Consider the following 13836-nt stretch of genomic DNA (forward strand, 5'->3'; position numbering starts at 1 on the left):
GGGGTGCAACTCGATATTACATGCTGACTAGATGGGGCACACTCATGCGTCTGGGTGTGCCGCCATCTCTCACATGTTGATTTTGTCCAACCACACCAGACACGATCAGGACACGCAGGTTGAAATATCAAAACAAACTCTGAACCAGCTATATTCATTTGGGGACAGTTTGAAACACATGAAACATTCATGAACATTTAGCTAGCCAGTTGCTGCTAGCTAATTTGTCCTGGGATATAAACATTGGGTTGTTATTTTACCTGAAATGCACAAGGACCTTTTTTCTGGATCTTTGTTTTTACCCATTTTGACTCACACAAAATCGTATGTTCTCTACTCCAACAATTCATCCACAGAAAAAAAGGGGTAACCTAGTTAGTTTTTAGTAATCTCTCCTCCTTCAGTCTTCTTCTTCTTCTGTGGACTTTATATAGCGGTTGGCAACCAACTTTGACTGGAGTGTGGACCTCAGTTCATCTTTCAATCACCCACGTGGGTATATGCTCCTAAAAACCAATGAGGAGATGGGACTTGCAGCGTATCAAGAGTCAAAAATAGAACCGGGTTCTATTTTAGTGCCTGGCTACACAGACGCTCGTTGTCTCGCGCGAGCAGCTTGGATTAAATTATTGAATAACAAGTATGTGTACATTTATTTTGCAATGCTCACGCACACAACGCAGGCGGTGTGGTCAGCGTCTTAGGAAGGTGTTCTTAATGTTTAAGTGTATGGTCATGACCATCGGGCCGCGGCTGAATATAGTTGATGATCCCTGCTGTAGAGAAGTAAGAAATGGGACTTCTGTAGCCAAATATCTTATTCATCAATTTTTATTTCTTTATTTTAATGACCTGGTATGATGGTACAGTACATTGATCAGCTATACAGTTTAAAGGCGTTATTTGTGTTTTTGCCAAGTCAACCTTTAAAGTAACTGTCCAGTGTTTCCAGATTTCTATTAAATATATTACAATATGAGTAAAATAGTTTTCCTTCCAAAATATTGTTATTACGTATGTTAAAAATTCGCTTTTCTGTGTTGGAATAGTGTAGGCGTACGGCGACAACAGAATGGTGTATACTGGTCATTAAAAATATTAATGCGAGTAGACTGCATGGCCAGCTCATTCTCCTCAGGAAGGTGACATCATCCTCTATGAGGAAATAGCAAGCATTTCTTAAACGGTCTGTTTGAGATAGAAGTGGGGGGGGTTTTCTTCAATTTATGCTTTGGCCACAAATATGAGTATAGTATGAGTCAACAACATTATTTAGGTATGAGTTAACAGAATATTAACTTTTAAAAGTGGGATTTTCACTGGACAGTTACTTTAAAACTGTTACTCTCAGCCTCATGGCAAAATGCGCATTATAAAACTGGAAATTGTTCCCTGTGCACCATGGCAAAATGTGTTGAAATGCAGGAAGGTAGCTTTTTTCACGTAATTTTTGTTGTTGTTGGGGGGGTCTTTCAATTATCCTTCCACTTATACTGTTTTTCTAAATACCCCTCCATATAGCTCTCAAAATACCCCTCAAGAAAAGCATAATAAGTAATGTCAAACTGTGTAGAATTGCAGGAAATGCATTTTAAATATCTACACCACAATTTTGGCCATGCCACACACACACACACACACATATATACGCACACATCCCCCCCTCACACTCGCTCTCCATCATCCTGACACACACACACCCTGTCTGTCTGCTAGGGTCAACTCACGCACAAAGGGGCTGAGGACTTCATCTGCAGTGCTGATTCCCAGCGTTCAGTATTTAAAATAGCAAAATTATTATTTTAACTGCATACGGACGCCAAATTGTTCCCATAATATTTTCATTGTAACAGAGGCTTACAGTCACAGATTATTCAATTTTTATGATCCTTTTATTTGATGACAGGCTGTGCCTGTCAGCCCTGCCACTAATGATGCCTAATAGAACAGCCTATTCGACCTAATAGTGGGCACACAGGCCCATTGTGTGTCTATTCTAATGGTTGTGGGTTATGTGGGGTGGCCTGGCAGGCTGATTGGGACCCACGGCAGGGACCAGGGAAGAGCTGCCCCATCAGAGGATGAGCCATGTAGCAGTGGATATGCAGAGTGGTCCTAGATGATGTCTGTTGGCACCAGCCCTGAGAGACAGCCCTCCTGCCTGTGCATCAGCTGGCGCCCAGCTTTCCCCGCTAACTACCAGGCTACACCCTTTTTTATTCAACACTGTACATTTTAACACATCTCCGAGGCTGGTGTTCGAAACCCATGTTCATTTAAAATTATTTACACTGTCACACAAACCAACTTCTACAGCACAGTGCTGTGACAGAGTAAAACAGATGTTTAAAAGGTCCCAGAGCACGGTGCTAGGTCTGCTGCTGCAGGATGTGTGCGTTTACACACCACCCCTGGACAGGGCTGAACATCCACTGAGTCTTCACTATGACTCAGCATCTACGTAGACTTCCTCCTATGTCACTGACGCTTAAAGATACTTCCTACCTATAGTCTGTTCCTAGTAAAACACATAGGCGTCATAATTCTAATAATTATTTGCCATTACTGTATGGGGAGGAAATATATATTCTAAATGGTCAACAGTTGACTGACTTCTGATAAAAACAATAAAGAGGGAGAATGCGCATGTGTGTGTTTGTGAGTGTAGTACACGTACCTCTCTCCTGTACGAAGTAGGCCAGGTAGAGGTCCAACTCCTTGACCGAGACGCTGATGTGGTGTGGCTGGACACAGAGGATGGGGTTGTTGCATGGCCCAGCCTTGACCAGGCGCTCTCCGTCCGTGCTCTCCAGCGGGATGCCCTTGAACAGGATGACCATGACCAGGTCCAGCCTCCACACCTTGTCGGCCTGACGCAGGCAGTCGATCCTCCTCATCTTGCCCTTCTGGTCAGGGTTGGAGAGGACGCAGCAGGGGGGCTTCTTCCCCGTGATGGACAGCACAAAGTCCTCGCGGCACTCGGGCCGGATGTCCTTGCGGAGTTTGGCCAGCAGCCGCGATGCCCACTTCTGCTTGACCTCGGGTTTCTCTCCCAGCAGCTCGTCCTTCACTGCCCGCTCTTCCTCCTTGGTCATCCTCTTCTCGTGCTTCTTGAAGTACTTGCGTTTGCGCGCCTGCAGGTTGAACCAGGTGTAGGCAAAGGCACGCACATGCGGCAGTAGGGCCTCGATGAACGGATGAAACTCATCCTGGAGAAGGAGACAAGAGAAGGGGTCAGTACTACTGTACCAGAAAAGACCATGCTGTATGAACCGTAACCGTAAACAGCATCTACAGTACGTGTGTATGGAACAAATGAGCGTAAATAAAATACAAGTTTAACCATAGTGGTTCTTTGTCTCCATGCTCAGTGAAACACCACCACTAATCATTTATTCAATTATGCTTTGTTGATTGTTTTCCTTCTTTGTGGTCCGATTTTCAACAACCAAAATATACATCTGCGTGCCTTTGGGGAACCTCACAAGCCAGTTGCTTTTCTGTTTAGAACACAACCGTTCAGCAATATCCTCTTGGTATCTCTAATTACTTCCATATTTCCACAGAGCAAAAAGCCCATATACACCAGCCTGCCCACACCTAGTAATTCCAGGGTTTTTCTTTATTTTTACTATTTCCTACATTGTAGAATAATAGTGAAGACATCAAAACTATTAACTAACACATATGGAATCATGTAGTAACCAAAAAAAAGTTGTAAACAAATCAAAAACTCTTTTAGATTTTAGATTCTTCAAAGTAGATCAGTCAATCCGGAAATTTTCAAGAACTTTGATGAAGCTGGCTCTCATGAGGACTGCCACAGGAAAGGAAGACCCAGAGTTACCTCTGCTGCAGAGGATAAGTTCATTAGAGTTACCAGCCTCAGATTGCAGCCCAAATAAATGCTTCACAGAGTTCAAGTAACAGACACATCTCAACATCAACTGTTCAGAGTTGAAATTATAAATATATTTTTATTTGTTTAACACTTTTTTGGTTACTACATGATTCCATGTTATATCATAGTTGTGATGTCTTCACTACTATTCTACAATGTAGGAAATAGTAAAAATAAAGAAAAAACCTGGAATGAGTAAGTGTCTAAACTTTTGACTGGTACTGTATAATATGCAAAACTATATGGTATTAAATATAGGCACGGTGCCTGCGTGTATGTGTTTGCACGTATGCAGGTTGAGCCAAACAATGTATTTGTTTGTGAGAACATAGTTGTTTGTGAGCACAAAGGCTATAAATGCATGCATATGTATGTGTTTGTACTTTGCACATGGAGGCCAATGAATTTTGAGTGACTGCGTGCAAAGAGATCATCCATCCAAATATAATCAAATGAAACTTGCACATATAAGCAGAGTTAAAGATGTATTGTGAGTATAGTGTTCAAATTGGTACAAGCCATTTGCCCTGCTGCCCTTTTGGCTTAGTATGTTTGTCCTGGTGTCTAAGAGGTTTAACCCTTTGTGGAATACAAATGTCACAACATCAACTATTCAGTGATCATCATCTCTTTCATAAAACTGTACAATTCCAAATATAACATTCTAGAATCTCTTTCCTCAAAGGGTTAATATGTTGATTAATGGAGTCTCTATGGGCTGCTTGGTGTCCACACACAGAGGTTGGAGCAGAGTGGAGTGTGAAGGTGCTCCAGAGAGCCAATACAGGCCCTAGGAGCCGGCCCAGGGAGTGTAATTGGACATGACTGTGGCACTCTGCAGATCTCATGCAATAAACAGTCTGCAGCACTGCTCTCAGCAGCACAACATTTTAAATGCTTCCAGCTGTCTCAACCATGGCTGCCTGCTCCAAGCAGACGACATCGGTTTCAGATAAATCTTTAAAAAACCCATCCCTCCCACACTGATGTTTCATTTCATCTGGGATGGCCAATGTATTCTTTCCTTTGTTCTTGAAAAGTAACACTACTGTTTGTATTAAATAAAATATGCATCATGTCCTTGAGGGCATTCTGTATGATAAGGTTTATGCTTTAAAACAATTTTTTTTCTCCAAGTTTAATCGCATTAAAACATCTGTGGTGACATCCTTCATTCAAGGTTTATTCAGTCTGGCTTCATTGTATTCCGTTTCGGGACAGTTGTAAAAACCAATATATTGAAAGCAGTGACTCCACTGAGAAGAGGAAGCCAGACTTATACCTTCTATTTTAAACTAACAGCAGGGCAAATTGTGTTTTCATGTCCGCTTATGTCAACTTTATATCTGAACAGGGTTCAAAGAAAACAGTCAGCTGTAATTCCGGGGTTCAGAGTCCCTTGTCTTGGCTTGTTGAATGCAAAGCACACATACACACATCTACAATCAGGGGCGGAAGAGGGATCATGGAGAAGTGATAGAGTTACGTTCCAAAGCTAACAAAGAGAAACTCTCCTGATAGAAACCAGAGGCCTGGAAACAAGACAGACAATCTGATGAGGGCTTTATGAATTTCCAAAAAGAGAAGGCAATTCAACACTGCCACGGGTACAACAATCTCTCAGTACATCTATATAACATCGACATAACGTTTCGGTTTTGAACTGAACGTTTAAAGTAGAGCTGCATCTCTCCTGTCAAAATGAAGAGAAGTTAGCTTCCATTTCAGGTATTCATAAATCATGTGTTTTAGCCAAATGATAACACCACAAAACGTTTACAGGGAAAAGCCTGAAGATATTGTAACAGTTTGAGGCCAAGGCCAAATCCATTTTCAATGTGTGCTATACTTCTCAATTGGGGGCTTATTTAACAGTCTAGCCCAGACATACAAGACTCCTAACCATGGATGTTCTCCTCCCTGGCCCATGTAGAATTGCTCTCATTAAACACATTGAGCTGGAATCTCCACCAACCACTCCTGCGGCAAAAGTAAACACTAATTAGGATTTCACTGAGGTTAGTTCATATTTTTGAAATATTCCCAAGATGTTTAGAGTGAACTCCAAACATGTTAACTGGAGTTAAAGGGGTGCATTTCTGATCTTTAGGGTAGGTCGCTCTTTTCCACTTATCCCTGCCTCCACTTTTATGATGTTCTCATGTTTTCTTAGCTCTTTCCATCCACATACCCCCTAGCTATAGCCTCCATCTGTGCAAACCAGACTTTTACAGGCCCCTAATGGTAGTTTCTAGCCACACAAACCTGTCCCTCTTTCACCTGTGCTCCAGCGTCTCTTCAGCCCAACCCCACCCCAATACACAGGTGAATAGAGGTCTGAGACCAAACAGACGCCTTCATTGAAATGTACCCATTAACCTAGCCGCAAAACAAGTGCTGCCTTAAGGCGTGTTTACTACAGTAACACGAGGATGAAAAAGCTGCGCAGAGGGAAGGAGTTGAGAAGCAGGCCCTCGCTCTCCTCTTGCCTTTCCATATTAGGCCTGGACCTGCTCCAATGGAATGCTCTGATTTTCCTACAATCAAAATCAAAAGGTTGCCTCGACTTTAGATCTGTTTACGCTCTGACGATGAGAATGTTATTGATAAACAGAAGTGATGAATGAGTTCCCTATTGCAAACAGACTGCAGATCTCTGATCAGAGCCTGGGTCTGAAGGCAGCTCAGCGCAGAGGCCTGCTGAGAGATCTGCTCTGTGCACCTAGCTCAGTCTGGCCACTCAATGGTATCCCTTACAACAAAAAACACTTGGTTTTCAGACACGTGTGAACAAATCACATCCGAAAAATTCCACGTGAATGTCTATTTATTTTATGACCCCCCCAAGAACCAGACACAAGGTTTTCAGACATGTGAAGTATCACATGTTAACTTTTCATGTGACATTTATTTTTCCCATGTTTATTTTTTACCACTTCCAGCTACATCTGGTCTCCCATCCAGGGACAGACCAGGACCAACCCTGCTTAGCTTCATAGGAAATCCAGCAGTGGGATGCAGGGTGATATGCTGCTGGAATGAACCTGCAAAACTTGCAACTGCAAAAAAAGGCATCCAAAACAAAGGCCAGCGTAACATAATATTTATTTCACTGAAAACAATTTTTTGGCATCCATTTAAAATTAATTTCTTCTCGCATTTTGAAATGATTTCCTTGTAATATTCCGTTTTGCAATCAATACTTTTGGGTTTATGTTTTGCTTTCAATATCATCATTTTTGCTTGCAATAATGAGAATTTTGTTCTCGACTTCTGAAGCTTGCTTGATATTAATGGCGCAAAAGTAACTCACTCACTAGAGGATCGCACCATATTATAACACTATTACTCTTTTAAAAGGTGTTTAAAGCAGTAATCCTTGATTAAAACATCAACAAAGTGACCTTCAGTAAAAAGCTGAGGGATGGGGCTTGAGAAATGCAACCACAAAAAACATAATTAAATTGTTGCCAGCACTCAACCACTATCAAATCCATAGACTATGCTATGGATGCAAGGACTGACTAACCACGATATCAAAATTATAGTTTTAACCATGTTTTTAGGATATACAGTTGCTGTTTACGCTTTGTTTACAAACATTGGAGAAAACAAGCTAATATTTGGAGTTGGAGTACTGAGAGACAATTCAACCTGGTTTCAGAGTATTATTCTGTATGAATGAATTACATTTTATTTTTGTGTCAAATCGCCACTTGGCAACCCATCCCTTATGGGATTAATTGACACATTAACAAAATATTACAATAATTAACTGTGATAATTAATTGATCATTCTTCTTCTGGTGTTCTCTGCAGTTCGCATTGCATAAAGAGTGAAACATTATTTGAGAAAAATCTATATTAATAGTAAATAAGGTTATCCAAACAATAATTATATCCCTGGAGCAGAAAAAATCTATACATACATAACCATAAATACACACATATATATACACATACAGTGCATTCTGAAATTATTCAGACCCTTTGACTTTTTCCACATTTTGTTACATTACAGCCTTCTTCTAAAATTGATTAAATCGTTTTTTCCCCCTCATCAATCTATACACAATACATTGTAATGACAAAGCAAAAACAGATTTTTTTAAATGTTTGCAAATGTACATTAAAAAAAAATATCACTTTCACATAAGTATTCAGACCCTTTACTGAGTACATTGTTGAAATACCTTTGGCAGCGAATAATCCTCGAGTCTTCTTAGGTATGACGCTACAAGCTTGACAACTTTATTTGGGGAGTTTCTCCCATTCTTCTCTGCAGAGCCTCTCAAGCTCTGTCAGGTTGGATGGGGAGCGTCGCTGCGCAGCAATTTTCAGGTCTCTACAGAGATGTTAGATCGGGTTCAAATCCAGGCTCTGGCTGGGCCACTCTAGGATATTCAGAGACTTGTCCCGAAGCCACTCCTGCATTGTCTTGGCTGTGTGCTTAGGGTCATTGTCCTGTTTGAAGGTGAAACTTCACCCCAGTCTGAGGTCCTGAGCGCTCTGGAGCAGATTTTCATGAAGGATCTCTCTGTACTTTGCTCTATTTATCTTTGCCTTGATCCTGACTAGTCTCCCAGTCCCTGCCGCTGAAAAACATACCCACAGCATGATGCTCCCACCACCATGCTTTACCGTAGGGATGCTGCCAGGTTTTCTCAAGACATGACGCTTGGCACTCAGGCCAAAGAGTTCAATCTTGGTTTCATCAGACCAGAGAATCTTGTGTCTCATGGTCTGGGAGTTCTTTAGGTGCCTTTTGGCAAACTCCAAGCAGCCTGTCATGTGCCTTTTACTGAGGAGTGGCATCCGTCTGGCCACTACCATAAAAGCCTGATTGTTGGAGTGTTGCAGAGATAGTTGTCCTTCTGGAAGGTTCTACCACCTCCACAGAAGAACGCTGGAGCTCTGCCAGAGTGACCATCGGGTTCTTGGTCATCTCCCTGACCAAGGCCCTTCTCCCCCGATTGCTCAGTTTGGCCGGGCGTCCAGCTCTAGGAAGAGTCTTGGTGGTTACAAACTTCTTCCATTTAAGAATGATGGAGGCCACTGTGTTCTTGGGGACCTTCAATGCTGCAGAAATGTTTTGGTACCCATCCCCAGATCTGTGCCTCGACACAATCCTGTCTCGGAGCTCTACGGACAATTCTTTCAACCTTATGCCTTGGTTCTTGCTCTCACATGCACTGTCAACTGTGGGACCTTATATAGACAGGTGTGTGCCTTTCCAAATCATGTCCAATCAATTGAATTTACCACAGGTGGACTCCAATCAAGTTGTAGAAACATCTCAAGGATGATCAATGGAAACAGGATGCACCGGAGCTCAATTTCGAGTCTCATGGCAAAGGGTCTGAATAGTTACAGTTAAAGTCGGAAGTTTACATACACTTTAGCCAAATATATTTAAACTCAGTTTTTCACAATTCCTGACATTTAATCCAAGTAAAAATTCCATGTCTTAGGTCAGTTAGGATCACCACTTTATTTTAAGAATGTGAAATGTCAGAATAATAGTAGAGAGAATGATTTATTTCAGCTTTTATTTCTTTCATCACTTTCCCAGTGGGTCAGAAGTTTGCATACACTCAATTAGTATTTGGTAGCATTGCCTTTAAATTGTTTAACTTGGGTCAAACATTTCAGGTAGCCTTCCACAAGCTTCCCACAATAAGTTGGGTGAATTTTGGCCCATTCCTCCTGACAGAGCTGGTGTAACTGAGACAGGTTTGTAGGCCTCCTTGCTCCTCCTTGCTCAGATCTACCCACACATTTTCTATGGGATTGAGGTCAGGGCTTTGTGATGGCCACTCCAATACCTAGACTTTGTTGTCCTTAAGCCATTTTGCCACGACTTTGGAAGTATGCTTGGGGTCATTGTTCATTTGGAAGACCCATTTGCGAACAAGCCTTAACTTCCTGACTGATGTCTTGAGATGTTGCATAATTTTCCGGCCTCATGATGCCATCTATTTTGCGAAGTGCACCAGACCCTCCTGCAGCAAAGCACCCCCACAACCTGATGCCGCCACCCCCGTGCTTCACGGTTGGGATGGTGGAAGGCATAAATTCAGCCTAGGTATAATTTACATTACATTATTAGTGAGTCTTATGGTTGTGGAAGGCCTATATTCCGCCTAGGTTTAATTACACAAGCTCTAAATTCATTATAATATTGCTGACTATTTTAAATCCAGTCTATTTGACCTTTAATTGTACAACGTTTATTTAGAGAAAACATTATTTTTTAAATCTAGATATATATTGTGAATCGCCCATAAGTTCGAAAAAAATAGAGATATGAGTTTTAGGCCATATCGCCCAGCCCTATGTGAAAATGAACATTTTACATGTTTTTTTAAAAGGGATATACTGGTGGCTACTGGAGTCAGAGTGGCCAGAAATAACTTTAGTCTATGGCCCTGCACACAGAGAGGAAAGACACAGAGGAAAGGCATGGCCTTAACAGCTGTATTTATGCAGTAATTGAATAATTTTGTTATTGCAGAGCCCAGGGAGATGTGCTTTTATTCCTGCTCGTTGCTCGGATACCATTTTTTATTTTGTTTTAAACAGAAAATGTAATTTATTTGCCAATCTTTTTTCAAGGAGAGAGGAATTGGGAGGGGTTTGGTCTTTCTAGCGGATGAGAGAATGGTGGAGTTGTGGTCAGATGCACGTGTCCCGACCCAAGCATACACAGAGGAGAAAAAGTGTTCTTATAGTTAACAAAATAAATCTAAGTGGTAGAGCTTCCAAGTGACTTCTACAGAATCTACCAACTCTGCCATCAGGAAGGTTGATATAGCCTTATTCTATTTTGCATTGTGAATATTGTAGGTACGATATTATGACATCAACTTAAACTGAAGAGATTTTTTTTCTTCATATTCTCTTTATCCAGGCAAGTGCCATGGAGAAGTTATTAAACTCTGAATTTATGCCTTTCTAAGCTTTCATGACAATAATCCCTCCCTCCCCACACCATCCTGCACTGTAACTGCACCAATCGCCAGAGGCTCTGGATTAAAATTGAACAAAATCTCTCTCTCTGCCCCTCCCTCCCCTTTTCTCTCTCTCGTTTCAATGCAAATGGTAGTAGAATACTAAAATAGCCTGTTGCCAACAATCTGAAAAATGCTCTCTGCTAGTACCAAAAAGGCCTTCCAACCACACTTCCGGCCAACTCCACCTACAAAGAGGCACAATACTGCAGAGAAGGGAACCAGATTTAGAAAGAAAGTGACGAGGGTGTGACTGGCTAGACACTGACCATTCACGAAAGTGTCTGCAATGTCTGTCTCCTCCAGACCATAAACTCAATTCCACTAGTTTCATAGGCATTCCTTATTATGATGTTAAACGATATCATTCCCCTCAAGAACAAACCAACAATCATAACCCCAAGAGTGCATCACTCTCACACTTCTCTATTACAGGAATGTGCCTGTGTGATTCTGAATGTCAATAACGGTTGGCTCCATTACTGACTAATAACAGAGCTAGTTAGGGAAAGTGTGTTGGCGTGTTTCCAGCAGGGCCTTGGAAGGTAGGGCTGTGCATGTTAAGTGGGTCAAAGGGGACATGTAGTTGACTTCCAGCAGTGAGTCATCCTGCCTAGTCGCTGCACAATTGCTGAGTCAGCCCTCAGCCACGCACAATGACAATAGTGAGGCAAGGGGACACTCAAACAGAGGCAGCAAGCTACAGAGGGAAGACTCAATGCAATATTTGGGTTAGCTCCTTGTGCCGGCTCTGTCGATCTCCCTCGTGGAGGCTGACAACTATGGAGGTGCTCCGTCAACTGAAAGGAAACCCCCTGACCTTTGAAATGATGATCTAACAAACGATGTTTTGTGATGTGTCGGTACGAGTTTTGCCACATTCACATCTTAATACGACACAGTTCAATACTGGGGAAAACCCATCTGCAATTTCCTCTTCAAAGTTGTTTATTAGTGTTGATGAACAGATCACCCAACGGATAATGTTCATTCTCTCCTACAGGGGATTGATACAAAGGGACATTGTCCATGGCACTTCTTCTTCTTCTTAGAAAAGACTGAAGTCTGAAACTGAATGAGAAAACAACATTAAATCAGTCTCAGTGTGAGTAGTGAGGGTGCATAATTCTCTGCTATTAATTGTAAAGAAGTGGCAAATAAACAATTAACTCCACTGCATGCCATTAACAATAAGTTGCTTTATGTTGACGGATCTATTCCCTGCCTCTGCTTTGGGTTCAAGCAGCACAAGCAATTGTGCGGCTGAGCTGCTTTGAGACAGCCTTATGTCAGAGATAAAGGAGTCACAGGGGGCATCTGTGTGCCTTCAACACATCCCAAGAGAGCCCCTAACATGGGAAAAGAGACTGCAAGTAATGACCATCCATGTCTCTGTGTATATAGGATGGTTGAACATGTGGGCGTCTGGCTCTCTAGGCTTGGCAAAGGACTGTTCAGTAACAGACATCCTGAGAGAGTAACTGATAATGTAGTATTGCCTCAACATCAAAGAAAGTCCTTTCAATGTTAAAAAGCATAATTTAGGAGCGTGGGAGTGATGGAGGGAGGTTTTCTAATTGCAAGAAATAACAAGATTCCTGAAGAAATCACAGCAACAGGAAAAGGAGGACGGGGCTGTAGTGGTGCAGGTTGAGAGCTTCAAGTTCCTTGGTGTCAAAAAAATTGTCCGATTAATCAGTATCGGCTTTTTTTGGTCCTCCAATAATCAGTATCGGTATAGACGTTGAAAAATCATAATCTGTCGACCTCTAACCCAGACTATTTGCATTGATCCCCCTTTTACGCTGCTGCTACTCTCTGTTTATTATCTATTATACTACCTACATGTACATATTACCTCGACTAACCGGTAACCCCCGCACATTGACTCTGTACCGGTACCGCCTGTATATAGCCTCGCTACTGTTATGTTACTGCTGCTTTTTAATTATTTGTTACTTTTTTTTCTTATTTATTTTCGGTTACTTTTCTTAACTGCATTGTTGATTAAGGGCTTGTAAGTAAAGCATTTCACTGTAAAGTCTACAGCTGTTGTATTCGGCGCATGTGACAAATACAATTTTATTTGATCTTAACCGTTTCAGTATTCCTGTAAACTGTGACATTGGGATTGAATACAAATGTATAGGCTATTTCAGTTTATATTTCAGTCATGACTGAATCAGTGATATTTATGTTTGTTTGTGGGAGGGAGTTGTGCATTTCCGTTGCCATACATAAGTTTCAGATCCATGGATGACTGGAGCAACCCATGACGAAAGATTCAAAAAGAGAGAATCCAGATTCATAATGACACAGTTTAAAGCGACAATACAGACATATCGCTCCTCCTCCGTCAGTGCCAGAATGATGAACTCAGGCTGAAAATACTCTGCCGATTCAAGGTGAAACCCCTGATAAGCTTACTTTCCTGTAAATGCAATATGACATTTTTTTCAGTCCGTGTCTCACTTCAAAGAACTTACTTTTAATCTGTCCTCTCCAACCCTCCCCTGGCGTGCTCATACTGAGAAAGAGAGAGAGGTGAGCAGGCTAGGAATTCCCTGGTTTGCACACATGCAAAGACTGACAGTCATGTTCTGCAAGCAGGTTGAGGCTCCGACACTGCAGACTGCAGCTGAGACCACCACCACTGTTAAGTTGTTAGGCCGCCAGCGAGGGAACAAGACCAATGCTTCAGCCTGACATTGAACCCTGCCAGCCCGGTTCTGATCGCAGGTGTGCTAGTAGGGCTCTTTGAAACAAAGACATCATACATTAGCTACATTGATTGGTGCAGCATAACAGAAAATGACACAGCGGTCCTCTCTCTCTCTCTCTCTCTCTCCTCTCCTCTCCTTCTCTCTCTCTCTCTCCTCTCTCTCTCTCTCTCTCTCTCTCTCTCTCTCCTCTCCTCTCTCTCTC

General features: G+C 41.9%; 1 protein-coding gene across 6 annotated transcripts in view; it reads right to left on the reverse strand.

Annotated features, from left to right (window-relative positions):
• LOC129810620 (nuclear factor 1 C-type-like) overlaps positions 1-13836 on the reverse strand; it is a 124253-nt gene that overhangs the window by 91029 nt on the left and 19388 nt on the right. For all 6 annotated transcript variants that reach the window (XM_055861317.1, XM_055861315.1, XM_055861313.1 and 3 more), the window contains exon 2: positions 2678-3209. In XM_055861317.1, the coding sequence (XP_055717292.1) occupies positions 2678-3209 (532 nt within the window). The remainder of the gene's footprint in view (positions 1-2677; positions 3210-13836) is intronic.

This window comes from Salvelinus fontinalis, chromosome 14, assembly GCF_029448725.1.
Source record: "Salvelinus fontinalis isolate EN_2023a chromosome 14, ASM2944872v1, whole genome shotgun sequence".
In the NCBI taxonomy this organism is placed as follows: domain Eukaryota; kingdom Metazoa; phylum Chordata; class Actinopteri; order Salmoniformes; family Salmonidae; genus Salvelinus; species Salvelinus fontinalis.